The sequence below is a fragment of the Ambystoma mexicanum genome, chromosome 5p (genome assembly GCF_040938575.1).
Source record: "Ambystoma mexicanum isolate Mex_15411 chromosome 5p, UKY_AmexF1_1, whole genome shotgun sequence".
In the NCBI taxonomy this organism is placed as follows: Eukaryota; Metazoa; Chordata; class Amphibia; order Caudata; family Ambystomatidae; genus Ambystoma; species Ambystoma mexicanum.
The window spans coordinates 652,047,852-652,065,771 of NC_090930.1; the positions used below are offsets into that span (position 1 = coordinate 652,047,852).

The window sequence follows — 17,920 nt, forward strand, 5'->3', positions numbered from 1 at the left end:
CGTATGTCTTCCTCCGACACCAGGTGGTGTTTCTCACCTAGCCACTCAAACTCCAGGTAGAAGGGGTGCCCCCACCGATATCGAACCCCTTTTCCCTGCAACCATCTTGTAAGTGTGCCACATTTCCTCCTCATTGACAGGGTTAGGGCCGATAGATCTTGAAAGATGGATACCTTCGAGTCGCCGTACTGTATGATGCCAAGATGTCTCGCCTTCTCCAGGATTCTGACCTTGTCCCTATAGTAGTGCAGCCGAACCAGGACCGAGCGTGGGCCTCTGCCTCCCCCCCTGCTCGGTGCACCCTGTCGAAATTGATCGTCCCCACGCCCTCTGTTCCCAGGGCGATCCTCACGATGTCGTGCACTTTGCCTTCGAGACCTTGTGTGGACTCGCCCTCGGATTCCACCAGGCCAAAGATTCGGAGGTTGTTCCTCCTCTCCCTGTTCTCCATGTCATCAACCTTAAGCCGAAGCTCTTCTTCACGCCTTTCCATGTCTCGGAGTCTCATGTCCATTTGGGTTTCGAGGAGTGTTACTGAGAGTTGATTATTTTCGACACCCTCCACGCGGTCTTCTAGGGTGGTGACTTTGGTGGTGAGGTCGGCCAGTTTGGCCCCCATGTCTGTCCTCATCCCTCGTATCTCCTCCAGAATCGTTTGGATGTTGTTCTGGGATAGCCCCCAGGTCTGGGGGTGGGGGAGTGGGGCTACCGGTGGCCATGGCACTTTCTTTGGCAACGAACTGGTATTTCTGCAGGTTTTCTTTCCAGTGCATGGAAGGTTCGTGCCGGCCACTTATCAGCGGGCGCCGCCTTTTCGTCGACTGGGGAGCCGGGAAGGGGCGGTTGAGTTGGTCCTTTAGTGGAGGGTTCCCGGCAAGTCAACTGGGGGGTCCCCAAGGTCTTACAACGCTGTCGGTGTATTCCACGCAGTCCTTGGTGTCCTTGGTGCCCTTATTCCGGCCCCGTCGTTGCTCCACGGGTGAGTGGGTGGCCCTCAACAGATCGAGTTCTGAGGCCGTGGAGGGGGCTGGTGGACTTGGGCCTCCCTGTGACCGGGTGTGTCTCTTTAGGCGTGGGGCCCCCGAGCACCGCGGGCCATCTCGGCGAGTGTTGTGATGGTGGGGGGGCGTGCTCCCGCGTCGGCCCCCTTGCAGTACCGTAGCTCCCAGGACCGGCGGATGGTCCTCTCCAGGTCGGGCCGGGCTTCGGGTATCAGAAGCGCCTGGGCGCAGAGGGCCGCCCCGGCGTGTGCTCCCTGGGCGAGCGTACGGCTTTCCTCGGGTCGGGGCCCTGGGTCAAGCGGTGGGCCGTGGAAGATGTCCAGGGGAGGAAGCGCCGTGGGCCCTCCTTCTCGGGCCTATTCGTGGGCGGCGCGGCTCGCGCTGCTTCGTGCGTTGCTCCGCGCCAGGTCGTGGGGGAGGGGCAGCTGATGCCGCCTCGGTCCGTGTAACTCCTCACAGGAGCGTCGGATCGGGACCAGAGTTGGGTCCAGGTGGGGGCTACAGGCTCCAACGTCTTTTGGTGGGGGTCGCGTAGCGCATGGGACCCTCGTTCCGCCGGTAAATCGCAGTTCACCCGGGGCTGGGTGCGGAGCTCGACGTTCAGGCGTCCATCCTGCCCGCGCCCCCTGGTGGCCTCCCCCATTACCTTATTCTAACCTGTTACATTATAACTTTGTTCCCATAACTTTTTAGCTGAAGAAAGCAGTTTGCACCTGGGCTCTGGGCGCAGATTGGCTGGGCTGCGCCATTCTTGTTACAATTTATGTTTCAAATATTGTGCGAGTCCTTGAGAAAATGTCTTTCTTTCCCAGAAAGAAAAAAAAGCACACTGGGTTGCCGTGATTTATTCGCATTTGTGGCAGTCTTATCTTGAATGTGTGGCCTTGGCAGGTCGGATGTTTTGCGAGGAACATTGCTGAAGGCTCCCGCAGCCAGTGTTCAGTGAGAGAAATGAACTTGGCTGTAATTTTCCTGAAACGTGGCTTTACACTGTGCAATTAGACCATGTTAAGTCATATAGGCATTTGCAAGCCTTTAAACAGGGATTTTTGTGTTTGTAGATTCTGATATTGCAGCATTGATTCTAATGTAGCATGGAAGTTGCACCATTGGCGAAGTGGGTGTGTTTCAGCATATTTGTCACCCATGGGTGCGCTGGGGCCTGGTTCAAATGATAAGTGCGCTCCTTGTTCTTTCTGCTGTTCTTCTGTATATGCGCTTGGGGTGAGGGGGCATGGGCTTGGTCTCGATTTTTCCCTCTTCAACACTCTCCAGGTTAAACTTCTCAAAATCCAGCAAAGTTGCCGGGGGTCTCTAAGGTAGAGGGAATTGCCATGTTTCTGAGAATTCTCCCTAACAGCAAAAGAAAGTTGTAAGGAGAGCCCCTAGGGCAATCCAGCAACAGGAGGCACTCATTGCCAGTAAGTTGTTAAAGAGGACAACTTTAAAAAGACACTATGGAGAGTCAAGAAAATGACACCTATAAAAGAGTAAATTATTCTGTGAGTGTGAAAAAAGGTTCCCACTCACTGACGTATCAAGGAAAAATATCCCACTAGTAAGGCAAAACGTTCTGGGGGCGTGACCAAGGTCAGGAAGATTTACAAGTTCTGTGAAAATCTTAGTTAACACTCAGCTATACAAGTAAAGAATGTATTACTTTTTGGAGGGACATATCAAAACACAAAGTCAGAGGTTAGAGTCTTCAGGGAGCCAGGACAGCCAATGTCACTTGAGCAAAGTGTAAGGGAGCTGAGGCACTTGTTGAAGGCAAGTAAAAAGTCTTGCACAATGTTATAGAGAGTTTTCTAGAAATAAAAATCACTGTTGGGCCTCAGGCTGGGAGGCTTGTGATGCGCAAAGCTGCAAGCAACTCTGCAAAAGGTAGCAAATGCAAATCTCAACTGAGAGCGATCAAGCTACGCAACACCCTCTTAGTTTACAGTACCTTAAGTCTGAAGAAATGTGTTCCAGCTGGCTTCTGTTCCTGTTGTAGTATGGCAGATCCTGTTGTTCCTGGGCCTCAGTCGTGGGGCCAAGAGGGGGAGGACGTCTGGGTCCTCCTGCACAACGATTCGAAGGTCAGCGGCAGCAATGGGCAAAGTTCAGATCAGCTGCACTTTGTGGTTTCAACTTCTTGCGAATAGCACCATTGTGGTTCTCGGATACCCTTTGGGCTTTACTTGCTTCTGGGGTCCAGCACTCTGAGGTGGCTCTGGCTTGATTAGTGCTGCTTCGAGGTAGCCCAGCGGATCTTCCTGGAGCTCGGGTGCGACTTAAAAATGATGCACTAGATTCTGGTGTTCCTCTCCCTCGCACTCGGTTCCTGCAGCATCAATGAAAGTACAGTCAGCAACGAGAGGATTTCCAGATGAGTTTGTCTTGGGGTCGATTGGTTCCACCAACCTAAGGGGAGAAGTCGTCCTTTGCAGGGCTTCTCTAGTCGAGGCGAATTGGAGCTTCGGCACTGCAGTAGGGTTTCACTGGACAAACCAATGCGCCAGGAGTTGCAGAAATCTTCTCTTCCAAGTTCTTCTTCTGCCTTCCTTGCAAAATACCTCGCATTTTATGCAGGTTTCTCCCATTTATTCGCAGCCTAGCTGTCGCTCACACAAAAGGGTTGGCTGTCCGCCAAGGACAGCCAGTCAGCCAATCACCTTTGGGTGCATTCCTGTAACCAAGTAGGTTAAGCACAAGGAGTTTCGGGAACCTCCCTCACTTCCTACTCTGCCAGAGACGCTGGAGCCAGAGCCGGGCTTCACCAGTGAACCCTACCAAAGAACAAACAGAAAAAGGGACCAAAGCTTTTTTGGCACGCAGAGTAAATCTCAATACAGACCTTTCCAAAAAGAAATGGCGAAAAAAGAAGACAGGGCCATTTTGACACAATTGGCCCCCATGGGTGTTTTTCTGCAGCTGCAATTGCAGCCCGCGATTAAAACACACAATGGTAGTTAGGGAGAATTCTCAAACATGTTTTAATTTCCTCCACCTTAGAGACCCTGAGCAACTTTGCTGGCTTTTGAGGACTTGATTTTTTTTAACTTGGAGAGAGTCTGACCCTTTTTCCCACTCTCTTGTGTATTTTAGGGTCAGACTTAATAACCAAAAGAAACAAACTCCATATGCATCACCTTTTGCTATTGTCACAAAGCACCTTTTTAGTGCAATAACACAGGGAAGTATTTCAGATTTCCCAAGGTTTAAACACCACCTCTGGGATAAACTACTGTTTCCCAGAGTAGAAAAGAGAAATTGGCTTTATTTAGGATGTGCTGGGTCTAGCAAGTACAATGTTATTTTACAAAAGACTGCTGGAGAGATTACTTAGTATCCCCTTTGTCTAAATGCTCATGTTTGCAGTGGTTTTGTTCCGAACTACCATGGTTTGCATCTACTACGGCTGTTCGCACCTCCGGTAACGCTAACCGTGTGAGCCATTTTTTCTAAATGGCGGAGAGCCATCTTTGACAAAATGGTCCTGGTCTTCTTTTCTCGCCATGTCTTTGTGGAAAGGTCCTTCTAGAGAGTTTCTCTGCACGCCAAACCAAGTTTGGTCTCTTTGTTCATTTCGCCTTTGGCAGGGTTTCTGGAGTGAAACCCGCCTCTGGCTCCAAAGTGTCTGGGGTAGGCAGGAAGTGAGGGAGGTGCCCAACACTCCCTGTGCTTAGTCTCCTAGGAGACCCAAATGCACTCTGGCGTGATTGGCTGGATGACTGTCCGGCAAGGACAGCCACCCTGCTGGGTGAGTGACAGCTAGGCTGGAATGAATGGGAGAGAACTGAATAAAAAGCAAGTCTTTTGGCTTGGAAGACAGAGTCGACCATTAGATGAAGGAACCGAAGAAGAACATGAAGAAGATGCCTGCTGCAACTCCTGGACAGTTGGTTTGCCTGGTGAAGCCCTGCTGCAGTGCCGAAACGCCAAGTTCGCATCGACAAAGAAACCCTGCAAGGATGACTTCTCCCTTTTTGAGTTGGTGGGACCAATCAACTCCAAAGTAAGCCACCTGGACACCCATCTCTGAGCTGGTTGAATTTCCTCAGAGTTGCTGCAGGATACTGTGTAGCCAGGGAGAGGGACACCAGATTGTGTGCGTTACTTTTAAGCTGGCCTAAAGCTTTTGGAAGTTCCTCGGGACTCCCACGAAGCAGGACTGACAAAGCCTGAGCCCCCTCAGCAGAGTGTGGGACCCCAGAAGCAAGGACAGTCCACCTTGACAGCCAGGAACCGCAAAGTTGCTATTTGCGGTAGTTGAAACGCGAAACAGCCACTGAAAGTGAAGTTTTCTGGTTGCAGGTTTTGGTAGTCCCAGTGCAATGCAGGAGTCCCCCAACATCCTCCCTCTTGTTCCCACGACTGAGGCCCAGGAACGGTGAGATCTGCAGAGCTACACAGGAACAGGAGTCCTCAGCTGCATCTTTTCTTCTTTACCAAGGTACTGTAAAACACATCTAAGAGAACTTAACTCTTACTGTAGAAGTGCTTGTACCTTCCACAACTCGCAAGTCTAATCAGCATGTGGCCCTAGATTGGATTCTTCTTTTCATCAAAGACTCCTAAGAACTTGTGCACAGACTTTTCCATTGACTCACCAGAAGTGCTTTATCCTATCCAAGACTTTTGCCCATTGACTTTGGCTTAGCCTATTGAATTGAATGACTCTTCTAGTGAACTCAAAGTATCTGCACTGCTTAAGAATATTTTTGGTCTCTTGTGTTCTAATAACCTTTGCCTTTTACAAACTTTTAAGAGTATTCTGAATGCCAACAGTAAGATATTAATGTCCCCAGCACCGTTGTTATTGAAGTCACCTGTGGGTGTAGGTTTTGTCTGTGGGACATCCCAAATGGGGGTTGTCTTATTCAGAAACTCAGTGTACAGTATTGAAGTATATTTGTGTTACTATTCTATTGCTCTGAAGAAGGCTTTATAACTGACTGATGAATAAACCTTGAGTGTAAGCGTTTATTTGAATACCTGTAACTGTGAATCTTTGTAACTACACTACAGCTCACATTTCCCCTCTTGAGATAAGCTTGGCCGGTCTGGTCAAAAACTGTGTAGTACAAGCTTATACCAAAGGTTGCGTTGTCTATACCTGTAGTTGTTTGTAGTGTTCCCAGACGGTACTGCATTCAAAGTTTGCCTAACAGTAGTAAAAAGTAAACCACTGCCACGAGCCATTAAAAGTAGAAAGGGTAATATAAAATGTTACACGAGAAAGTAGACAAGGTTATACTACGTAACCCCTCCAGCACTCTATGTAAGATAGTGTGTGCTGGGTCTACAAAGTTACAAAAGATAATTAAAGTCAATTTCACTTTACTGCTCTTGGAAACAGTAGTTTATCCAAGAGAAGGTATTTAAACCATGGGGAAATCTAAAAGACTTCATGTGCCACTGCACTGAAGGTGCTGTGTGTCACAATTTAAAAAGATGTTGCCTATCGAGTTTGTCAAGTTCAAATCACAGAAAAATACATGAGAGAGTGGGGAAAAAGATCTCACGCTCTCTAGGTTAGAAATTGAAAGTTCTAAAATCCAGCAAAAGAGCTGGGGGTCTCCAAGGTAGAAGGGAATTAGCACATTTCTGCGAATTCTCCCTAACACTGCATTAAGGTAAAAAGGAAACGCAAAAGTAGTAAAATAGGATTCCCAGTCATAGCAACAGAATGAGTGAGTGGTAAAAAGCTACCCTCAGTAGAATACACTTTTTTAAAAATCCCAGTCCAGGAAAACATGCTCGGGGTCTCTTGGATTGAGGGGATTCGGCACAGAAACTGAACTTTCTCCCTAACACCAGTCTATTGTCTTCACCACCATCCTTTCCTTTGCATTTGACTGCTGAATATGTACTATGGGCAAGCTTTGTTCTGCCATTTGGTGCCTTCTTCCGTTGGTGTTCTAGTCCATCAACGATACTGTGTAGATGATTCATAGGTTTTTTTAAACATTATTTCGAAGGGATTGTGTCCTCCGACGTATTCCTCATCTTAGATATATCCTTCCAGCTCTGCTGGCCTCGGAAAATTTTTTCTCTAGAGGGCGCTGCGCGTCGACGTCCCCCGAGTCGATGTCCCTCGAGTCGATGTCCCTCGACAGCCGCCGCCTTATCGACGCTCGACGTCATCCTGCCTATAAAGGCCGCGCGCAGCCTCCGTTGCTCAGTTCCGTTTTTCCGCGCTTACTCGGTGCCTCGGAATACCGTTGCTCAGTTCTTAGTCAGATTAATCCTATTTACCTCGAGTTATTCGATCCATACTCGATGGCTTCCTCGTCGGAACCGACAACTCCTCGATCCGGCTTCAAAAAATGTCGAGATTGTGGGAAAAAGATGTCGTTGACCGATCCTCACAGAAATTGTCTGTGGTGCTTGGGAGCCGAACACCATTGTTTGGAATGCGAGGACTGTATGTCCATGACAGCTAAGGCCCTGAAGGAGCGTAGGGGGAAGCTGGAGAAAGGTAAGACTTTTAAAGCTTCTTCTTCGTCGACGAAGTCGAGATATTTGTCTCCTCGTCACCATTCGCGCTCCAGGTTTCGGAGTGGGTCTCATCACTCCTCGAGATCGAAGCACTCGAAGAGGAGGCGTCTAAGATCCCCTTCTCCCTCTTACTCTTCCTCTGTTTCGCCAAAAAGAATCCCTTGCCCCACGTAACATAGTTCCCGGGCTGAATGGGAGGAATTCCGAAAGAATATGATGAGCGTCTTCGAGAAAGCGGCCTCGACCCCCTCGAAGACTGACGAGAGCGATGCTCTGGTCGAAAGACCCGAAGGTCAAAAACGCCGCGAGTCGCAGTACCCGGCGAAAGAAACCTCTCGAGCGCGTTTCGAACCCTCGAGCAGGACTATGACCTCCAAACCTTCCTCGAAGGTTCCGTCGACGGCGTCGATATTGTCGAGTAGAATTCCAATTCTGTCGCGGTCCTCGAGGCCTCCACCTCTGTTTTCGACGCCACGCTCGAAGCCTTCGACGTCGACGACATCGACGTTTTTGAGGCCAATAATGACAAGTTCGGCACCCTCTGCCTTGGACATGGGATTTACTCCCTTTATGAGTTCAGAACAATTGAGAACTATATCCTCAATTTTAGAAGAGGGTGATTTGTCTGAACAAGACACATTTGAGTTAAAGGGACCTGTAACCCCAGTTAGAGAGGAATTTTCCTCTGAAGAGCGCAGATTAAAGGATCTTCATGATTCTTTACATGAGGCAAGTGGGTTAGACACTTCCCCTGAGGTGGATTTTGCTAAGCCAGACCCGGGGGAGCATGCTGAAACCCCCTACAGAGCCTTAATGGCCAGGATTACAGAGTTCATGGGGTGGTCTGCACCTTCACAATCTTTCCAGCAAGATGACCTCACGGATATTCTTGACAAAGGCCCACAAGAGGATCCTGTGGTGCCCTTTCATAAAGCTCTTCAGAGAAAGATCATGACAAACTGGGAAACCCCAGATGTAATACCAGCAGTAAATAAAAAACTGTCTGCAAAGTACAGGGTATCTTCCACAGACCCAGAGTTTTTGTCTAAACATCCATCCCCAGAAAGTCTGGTGGTACAAGCAGCATCCTCTACCGATGTCAAGACGGCTTATCCTACAGTCCCACAGGACAGGGACGATAAAAAATATGATGCTATGGCAAAGAAAGTATTTTCAGCATATAGCATGGCGTTAAAGTCTGTTAATGCTACTTGCACCCTTGCTAGGTTCAGCCATACACTTTGGGAGTGTGCTTCTACAGCGGCTGACTGCATCCCGGAGGGAGAAGAAAGGGATGCGTTCCTGAATATTATACAGGACGGTAAAGACGCTATGTGCGAATCCCTCCAGACGGGCATTGATTCGGCTGACAGTATCAGCAGAGCAATGGCGGCAAGTACATCAACCAGGAGATTCGCTTGGTTGAGAAAGTCGGGTTTTGCCCCAGATGTGCAAGCCAGGCTCTTGAACATGCCATTTGATGGCTCTTCTTTGTTCGGGAAAAAGGCGGATGACAGTTTAGAGAAACTGCAAACTTCAAAAGCTGCAGCAAAATCCCTAGGAGCTGCAATCCGTCAGACTCCTTTTCGTCCCACAGGAACCTCTGCGAGGGGCAAGTCCTTTCGCTTCTACTCCGCATTCGGAAGAGGTAGAGGACGACCGGCTCAAAGGGGTCAAAGAAGAACTACCCGAGGTGGACGGGGTAGATATTCTAAAGCCGCAGCAACAGCAGGTGCCTCTTTACCATCGGCATCTGCATCAGCCGCCCCAAAACCACTCTGAGGACTCCCCTCACAGGCTGTAGGAGGCAGGTTGACTCAACATCTGACGGTATGGCAGGCTATCACGTCAGATGCTTGGGCATTGGAAACAGTCGCCCAAGGTTACTGCCTGCCTTTCCTACGTATACCTCAGTCATCCACCAGGGATCAGCTCTCAGAAAGCTCCAGATCCGCTCCTCTTGCAGGAAATTTTGGACCTGCTAGAGAAAGGTGCCATAGAACCGGTACCTGTAGCGGAGAGGGACAAGGGCTGGTACTCCCCTTACTTTCTCATTCCGAAGAAAGACGGAGGACTGAGACCCATCTTGGACCTGCGAGAATTGAACAAATTCCTCAGAAAAGACCAATTCAAGATGGTCACTCTTTCTCAGATCCTCCAGGCCCTTCAGTTTCAGGACTGGTTGGTATCTCTGGACCTTCAGGACGCTTATTTCAATGTGCCTATCCATCTCAAACACAGGAAATACCTGAGGTTCGCAATTGGCAACTCTCACTATCAATTTCGAGTACTGCGATTTGGGCTGACCTCCGCCCGAGGGTCTTCAAGTTAATGTCGGTAGTGGCTGCAAGTCTAAGGAGGGAAGGGATTCACGTCTACTCCTACCTGGACGATTGGCTGATCAGGGCTGTTTCTCCGGAGCAAGCTCAGATCCAGCTAAATCACGTGTACCATTTCCTTCACAGACTGGGCTTCTCCCTCAATTTAAAGAAGTCAAAATTATACCATCGCAGAGACTCCAGTTCATAGGAGCGATCCTGGATACTTCCCTGGGAAAAGCCTCGCCACCAGAGGTGAGGGCTCAAGATATTCTACAGATGGTTACCAAGTTCCAGCATGCCCAACGTCTCCCAGCCTTCGACTTTTTGAGGTTGCTAGGCCTCATGGCATCCTGCATTTTCCTTGTGCCAGAGGCTCGCCTGAGAATGAGATCCCTCCAGTGGGCACTGAGGACTCAGTCGTCACAATTCTCAGGGAGAATGACAGATCTTCTTCAGGTTCCCGGCAGGGTGGCTCGAGACCTTCAGTGGTGGGCCTGTCAGGAGAACATTCTGAAAGGAGAACAGTTTTGGCAACCCTGGCCGGAGATAACAGTAGTCACGGATGCCTCACTCACGGGGTGGGGAGCCCACGCCAACGACTTGACCATCAGCGGTCGTTGGTCTCCATCGGAGTCCAGACTACACATCAACATGTTAGAGCTGAGAGCCATCAGACTTGCGTTGAAGGCTTTCCTGCCAGATGTACAAGGGAAGAACGTCCTGATAATGACGGACAACACGGTGGCCATGCATTACCTCAACAAAAGAGGAGGCGTAGGATCACTACCCCTGTGCAGAGAGGCGATGCAGCTCTGGTTTTGGGCAATCCAAGAAGGAATCTCTCTATCGGCAGTCCACCTAGCCGGAGAGAAGAACTTGACAGCGGACGCTCTGAGCAGGCAGAACACAGTCTCCCACGAGTGGGAGCTAGCTCAGGAAGTCCTTCAAGAGATCTTCGCCCTTTGGGGAACCCCTCAGGTAGATCTGTTCGCCACCAGCCTAAACAGGAAATGCGACCTGTTCTGCTCAAGGGAATTTCCTCCGAGAGGAGCTCTGGGAGACGCGTTCATAGTGGACTGGGAGTTTCCGCTTCTGTACGCGTTCCCACCGGTCCCTGTCATTCCTCAAATGATCAGGAGGTTGAGAAGATTCCGGCGAACCATGATCCTAATTGCCCCGGATTGGGCCAGGAGAACGTGGTACCCAGACCTTCTAGACTTGTCCATCTGCCCTCCAATTCGACTTCCTCTCAGAGAGAACCTACTCTCACAGAAGGGAGGTCAGGTTCTCCATCCAGACATCAAAACCCTCAACCTTCACGCTTGGCTTCTGAACGGCTGAGGTACAAGGATTGGGACCTCCCTGATGATGATATGAAGGTATTGCTTTCGGCAAGGAGGCCAGCAACAAAGTCTTTATACCGCTGCCGTTGGAACAGATTTTGCAGCTGGTGTAGAGAACAGAATATCGACCCATTTTCATGTGGTACACCAATGGTTTTGTCCTTCCTACTATATTTGGCAAATTCAGGCCTTCAAGTTGGCACCATTAAGGGCTATCTCGCAGCGCTATCTATCTTTAAGCGTACTGCGGAAGAACCATCCTATTTCAAATTACCCTTGGTAATACAGTTTCTAAAGGGGTTAACCAATGTTTATCCCCCAAGACCATTCCAAGTTCCCCTATGGAATTTAAACTTAGTACTAACTTTCCTGATGGGTACACCTTTCGAACCTCTCCATTCTTGTTCGTTAAGATTCCTTACCCTTAAAACTGTTTTATTAATAGCACTTACATCTGCTAGAAGGGTGAGCGAATTACAAGCTCTTTCTTGTAAACCCCCTCATACAATCTTTCACAAAGACAAAGTTGTCCTGCAAGTGAAGCCTAATTTCCTCCCAAAGGTGGTTTCTGAATTCCATATCACTCAGAAGATTACCCTACCATCTTTCTATCCTCCTCCTCACCCGGGGAAAGAGGAAGAGAGGTTACACAGACTAGACCCAGGAGGGTTTTAAGTTTTTACATTAGTAGACTAGCCAGGATAAGACAGGCAGACCAGCTGTTTGTAGGTTGCGCAGGTCACAAGCTGGGGTTACCAATAACTAAGCAGACCATTTCCAGATGGATCATTCTAGCCATTCTGGAATGTTATAAACTGGCAGGGAAAGAGCCCCCTCAAAACCTTAGGGCTCATTCGACCAGAGGTATTGCAGCTTCATCGGCCCTCAAAAGAGGCGTGCCGGTTAAAGACATATGTGCGGCCGCTACATGGTCGTCTGTCCATACCTTTACACGTTTTTACAATCTGGATTCCTCCTCCAGTCAAGAGACTAGGTTTGGAAGGGCTGTACTGCATTCTATTCATCAATGGAAGACAGCGTGAAGTCAGTACTCCCTCCTCCGAATATAGAATACTGCTATGGGAGCCTATCTAAGATGAGGAATACGTCGGAGGACACAATCCCTTCGAAGAACAAGTTACTTCTTACCTTGTAACGTTCTTTCGACGGGATGTTCCTCCGACGTATTTCTCATCGACCCTCCCATCCATCCCCGCAGTTCTACTTCCCTTGTTGTTGCAGCTTACGCTCCTTCAGGGTGATTAGTCTAGTCCAGACAGTAATACTGTGGGCTACAAAACGGAACTGAGCAACGGACGCTGCGCGCGGCCTTTATAGGCAGGATGACGTCGAGCGTCGATACGGCGGCTGTCGAGGGACATCGACTCGAGGGACGTCGACGCGCAGCGCCCTCTAGAGAAAAAATCTTCCGAGGCCAGCAGAGCTGGAAGGATATATCTAAGATGAGGAATACGTCGGAGGAACATCCCGTCGAAAGAACGTTACAAGGTAAGAAGTAACTTGTTCTTCTTGTCTCTCTGGGAACCATTGGAAATGTTTTTGTTTTTTTAGTTGTGATGCAACACTCCATTAATGCAAAAGTAACTTTTGATACACAAAACGCCACATTCTTACTTGGTTTTGATTAATTGAATAGTTTATTTTTTCTTCCAATCGTTTAGGGTGGAATGCACGTGAATGGGGCTCCACCAGTGATGCAGACCCCACAGATGCAGGGTGGACTGCAAGGACCAGGATCTATGCCGTCATCGTTATCAGGACCGTTGCCTGGGGCTCCTGGAGGTCAGTTGAATGTATTGGCTTCAATCCACAGTGGCTATGCATCAATGTTTTTAGTATGAGGGTAAGGGTGATGCTGAGATGAATAAGGATGCTTGTATATAGGATCAGCCTCACTGTTGTGCATGGCTTTGTGCCTAGACATCACATGTAGCTGCACTACCACGGTTGCCTTTATTGTTCATTTATTATTTATCTGTGTCTCCTCTGCTTCGCACTTTCCACTTCTCCCCCCTTCCATGGACTTTTCCCCTCCCCTTGCATTTACACGTTCTCAATGTCACTTGGCCTAGTAAGATCGCTGTTTTGTTCTACACTGTTCCCCTCCCCTCGCCTTGCCTTGTCGTGCTCTGAAACACTTGTGTACGAGCGCGATAGAAATAAAATTTCTCCTGCATGGGGTCTGGCATGGATTCACATGCTCATGAATATTCCCAGTTGTCAGGCTGGGAATCATCGGTAAAGAAAAAATCAGTTTCAGTTTAGTTTCTGAACTGTCTTTCTACTAGTAACCAATCACTGGTCTCTTGGGCCATACATCCCCCAGCCATTGACTGCCCTCTACCTAAGCCCCTCCTCTGGCAGACATCTTCAGATTTTTATCGCACGTTCAAGTGTTTGGAGTCCTCGTGCTGTAGCTCTCGAGCTTTTACTGTGTTTTGCGTTTTTTCGAAGGGTTTACTCTTAATTTTTAGTCAATTGAGCCTCAACCTCCACCGACTCTACTTCCGATCAACAGGGACCCGTTTTTGGAATTTTCTACACCCCTCAAGGGTATCTTTTCGTCATGTTTTCCACCTTCTCAGAGGATTCCAGAAGATCTTTGAGGCCTACCCCGCGTGGACATGGCCCAGGACAAAGGAAGCATGACGCCTGTTGGATCCAAGCTGTTTAGGAACTGCCCTGGATGCGGACTTTAGAACGTCTTTGAGGATTAGCACTCTCGTAGCCTCTACTGCCTTCACAACGACAAATCGCACGTGGAGAAGGACTGTACGTTTTGTATGAACATGTCCGAACGGACAATGAAGGATAGTCCTATTCGAAGGCCCTGATTCACCCGGCTAAGGCCTCGATTGAGGGAGTCGTGGCGGCCCTGGCAAAACCTACAGAGACTTCCCCAATGGAGAAGACTTCAGGGGCTAGAGTTTCCCTGCCACCCCAGAGGGAATCTTCTTTTCTGCCTATCGAGAAGACCCCTGTGAAACCCCAGCAGGAGAAAGAGGGGGGGGGCACGGTAGTCATAACGGACACGGATACCACCTCTGAGGATGAGTTGGCGAACGTCCAAAAGATCCTGGACAGGAAGTTCAAGGAATCCAGAGCCCACGGGAAGGATCCCGACGAGGAGAGCAACGGGGGAGCCAATTAGGAAGATGGGGCCGCGGAGGATCCCACACCCCAACCGTCAGTTCCGTTGCAGCTAGTGCCCGTACCACAGCACAATTCAGGAGCTATCTTGATAGCTATATAGAACCTGTGCACGGAGATGAGGACAAGGATGCCCTTACCCCCCCCCCCATCCACCGATGTCCCAGCGGGGCCTGGTCCGTCGGGGAGACCGCCCAACAAGCGGAGACAAGTCCATCCTCCTCCCCCCTTTCAGGTTCACCCCCATCTCCTCCCCTGAGGGATGAGACTGGAACGGAGACGGCGACGACGACTGGGACGGACGATGACGGTGGTGGTGACGATGGAATGGACCTCCCTTCACCTCCTCTGGCCTCCCCCATGCCCCCCCGACGAGATTGGCTTCTTCCACGCCATGATCGCCAGGGCATCTGAGCTCTTCCAGCTCTGCCCGAAGAACAGAAGAAGGAAGGTTTCCTCTACCAACGGCGGGAGGCCAAGTGGAAGACTGTCCTTTCAGTCCCGTTACTGGATGACATCTGGGATGACGGGCTGGCGCTCCTGAAGAACCAGTCCACGGCTCCAGCGAAGAGACCAGTACGAGAAGAAGTACCGGGCCCCAGACTCCGCTCCTTTGTGCCTCACGGTACAGCCGTCCCCGGATTCAGTGGTCTCAGCGGCGGCCAAGAAGAAAGCGGCGGGGGCGACGGCTTCAACTTCAACATCCCCGCTGGACGGCGAGGGGAAGAAGCTGGATGTCATGGGACGACTGGTCATCTCGTCTGCGACGACGATTAACGCAGCCAACGCCCTCGCGATCGTGGCACGCTACGACAGGGAGCTTTGGTTCAAGATCGCTCCCTTGCTGGACTTCCAGACGACAAGAGGACTGAGGCCTTGGAACTCCTTCAGGAAGGCGATGTGGTGTCGGACCATGCCATTACGGTGGCCACGGACATCGCTGACACCGGTTTCGTCAGATGGGCAATGGCATTTGCCTCCGCTGGTGCGGTTGGCTCAAGGCCACCGACTTACGCCAGGACGTGCAGACCAAGGTTCTGGACATGCCCTTCGATGGGAACAACCTGTTTGGCAAGACAGTGGACGAGTCAGTACAGGCCATCAAGGCGAACACCAAGACGGCTCGGGCCTTGGGTGGTGTTCAATGACGACCGCCATCCTTTTGGAACTCCTGAGGCAAGCAAGCTGCCTCCAAAGGATTCTGTGGTGGTTCCTTGTCGTACCACCAAGCGGCCCGCTCCTTGTTGCAGGAGGCCTACAGAGGACGCGGCAAGACGGGAGGATCCCGTCGTAGCCAGGGAGGCCAAGGCGGCAAGGCCACGACGAAACAGAATTGAACTGTCCGTAGCGTCGGGCCCCCACGTGAGCACCATGGTGGGAGGCCGGCCGGCTGGCGAAATTCGTCAGCCTGTGGGAGTCCATCTCCACCGACCATTGGGTGCTGGATGCCCTGGCCCGCGGGCACACTCTGGAATTTCAAGAGGTGTCCCTGTATTCCACCCGTGGCCAGGAAGGAAAACCAAGTCCCACAACTGATGCTGGAGGTACGGCCGATGCTTCGAAAGGGAGCCATCGAGCTCGTCCCAGAGAGGCTCTGGGGCTCTGGAGTGTACTCGCGATACTTCCTCATCCGTAAGAAGACCGGCGGTTGGTGACCCATCCTGGACCTTCGTCGCCTAAACAAGTACATCAAGTCCCAGAAGTTCTGGACGGTCACCCTCCAGCACGTGCTGGGACAGCTGGAGGAAGGCGACTTCCTATCGTTGCTGGACTTGAGGATGCCTACTTCCACATCCCCATTCTAAAAAGACATCGGAAATTCCTGCTATTTGTGGTCCAAGGGCGACACTATCAGTTCAAGGCCCTTCCCTTCGGATTGTAGTCGGCGCCCAGGGTATTCACCAAGTGCCTAGCACCAGTGGCGGCGTAGCTGCGCCTGCAGGGGATCCACATCTACCCCTACCTGGATGATTGGCTCATCCGAACAAAGTCAAGAGAACTCGCCGTTGATCACGCAACGAAGACCGTCCAACTGCTCACGGATCTGTGATTCTCGATCAATTTAGCGAAATCCCACTTGGTACCGTCGCAAGTCGCCTTGTTCCTGGGAGCCAGTCTCGACAGTGGCGCGATTGGCCTCGCCGTCGGAGGAAAGGGACGAAGGCCATCCTGGGCAAGGTACGACTGTTGACCATGGACTTAGCCAGGGTGAGGTCCATCAAGTCCCTACTCGGCATGATGTCCTCGTGCATCTACCTCGTGCCCCTATGCAGACTACGGATGCGACACTGCAGGAGTTCCTCGACGCCCGTTGGATGCAAACGGCAGGCAGCTTCGAAGACAGGATCTCGCTCAACGAGACTTTCCACCAAGTGATCCGGTAGTGGGGCACCCGTGCGCATCTGGCGGCAGGCATGGCTTCCAGACTTTGGCACATCTGGAAACGGTGATGACGGACGCCTCCCTGGAGGGATGGGGAGCGCACACTGTAGATCTCCACACAAGAGGCCTTTGGCTCCCTGAGGAGAGCTCACTACACATCAGTGTTCTGGAGCTCCGAGCTGTGTTCTGGGCCCTCAGGTCGTTCCTTCTGTTCCTCAAGGGCAAGGTGGTTAGGGTCCTCTCGACAACACCACCACAATGTTTTGCCTCCGGAAGCGGGGGGGCACCAGATCCCCAGCCCTATGCAAGGAAACGCAGGATCTGTGGCACTGGGCTGTCACCCAAGGGATGTTTCTGGTACCCTTCCATCTGGCAGGAATCAAGAACACCATCGCTGACTCACTCAGCAGAGAGCTGCGCTCATGCCACGAGTGGGAGCTGTGGCAGGATCAAGTGGATCTCTATTCCGACGATGGGGCAATCCCTAGATCGACCTATTTGCGACAGCAACGAACGCCAAGTGCCGGAGGTTCACCAGCAGGTTTCCCCAGCCGGGGAGCATGGGCGATGCCTTCTCATTCCCCTGGGACGGCCTGTTCCTGCATGCATTCCCACCGTTGCCATCGCTGCTGCTTATTATCAGTCAGCTCAGACGGTCCCGGTGCAAAATGATCCTCGTCGTACCTGCGTTGCCGAGGCAGATTTGGTTCCCGGACCTTCTGGACATGTCAGCCCCCCCCCCCCCCCCCCCCCCCAGTTAAAATGCCGACAGATGCGGATCTTCTAGCCAGAGAAGGAGGCGCCATCCTCCACCACGACCCGGGTCACTGAACCTGCAGGCCTGGCTCCTGCAGCGCTAGAGTTCGGAGGATACGATATTCCGGCGGACTGCAAGGAGGTGCTTGCAAAGGCCATGGTGTCCTAGACTCTCATGCTATGGACACAAATGGAAGATGTTCTCTGTCTTGTGCCGTGTGCAGAAGATGAACCCTCTGCGGATTACGGCCCCTAAAGTGCTGCCGTACTTGCTATCGCTGGCCAAGGAGAGGCTGGCACATGCCTCCATCAAGATCCATCTGGCGGCTATCTCCCGCTACACCAGAACTCCGGGGCGGTCATCCCTATGGTCTCATCGCCTGGTGAAGGAGTTCATGAAAGGACTGTTCCGATCATTTCCACCGGTGAAGGTTCCGGCTCCAGCGCGGGAGCTCAACGT

At 51.1% G+C, this 17,920-nt stretch overlaps 1 protein-coding gene across 2 annotated transcripts in view; it reads left to right on the top strand.

Annotated features, from left to right (window-relative positions):
- Window positions 1–17,920, top strand: part of CSTF2 (cleavage stimulation factor subunit 2) — a 557,664-nt gene that overhangs the window by 269,674 nt on the left and 270,070 nt on the right. For both annotated transcript variants that reach the window (XM_069613003.1, XM_069613004.1), the window contains exon 7: window positions 12,834–12,954. In XM_069613003.1, coding sequence (XP_069469104.1) covers window positions 12,834–12,954 — 121 coding nt within the window. The remainder of the gene's footprint in view (window positions 1–12,833; window positions 12,955–17,920) is intronic.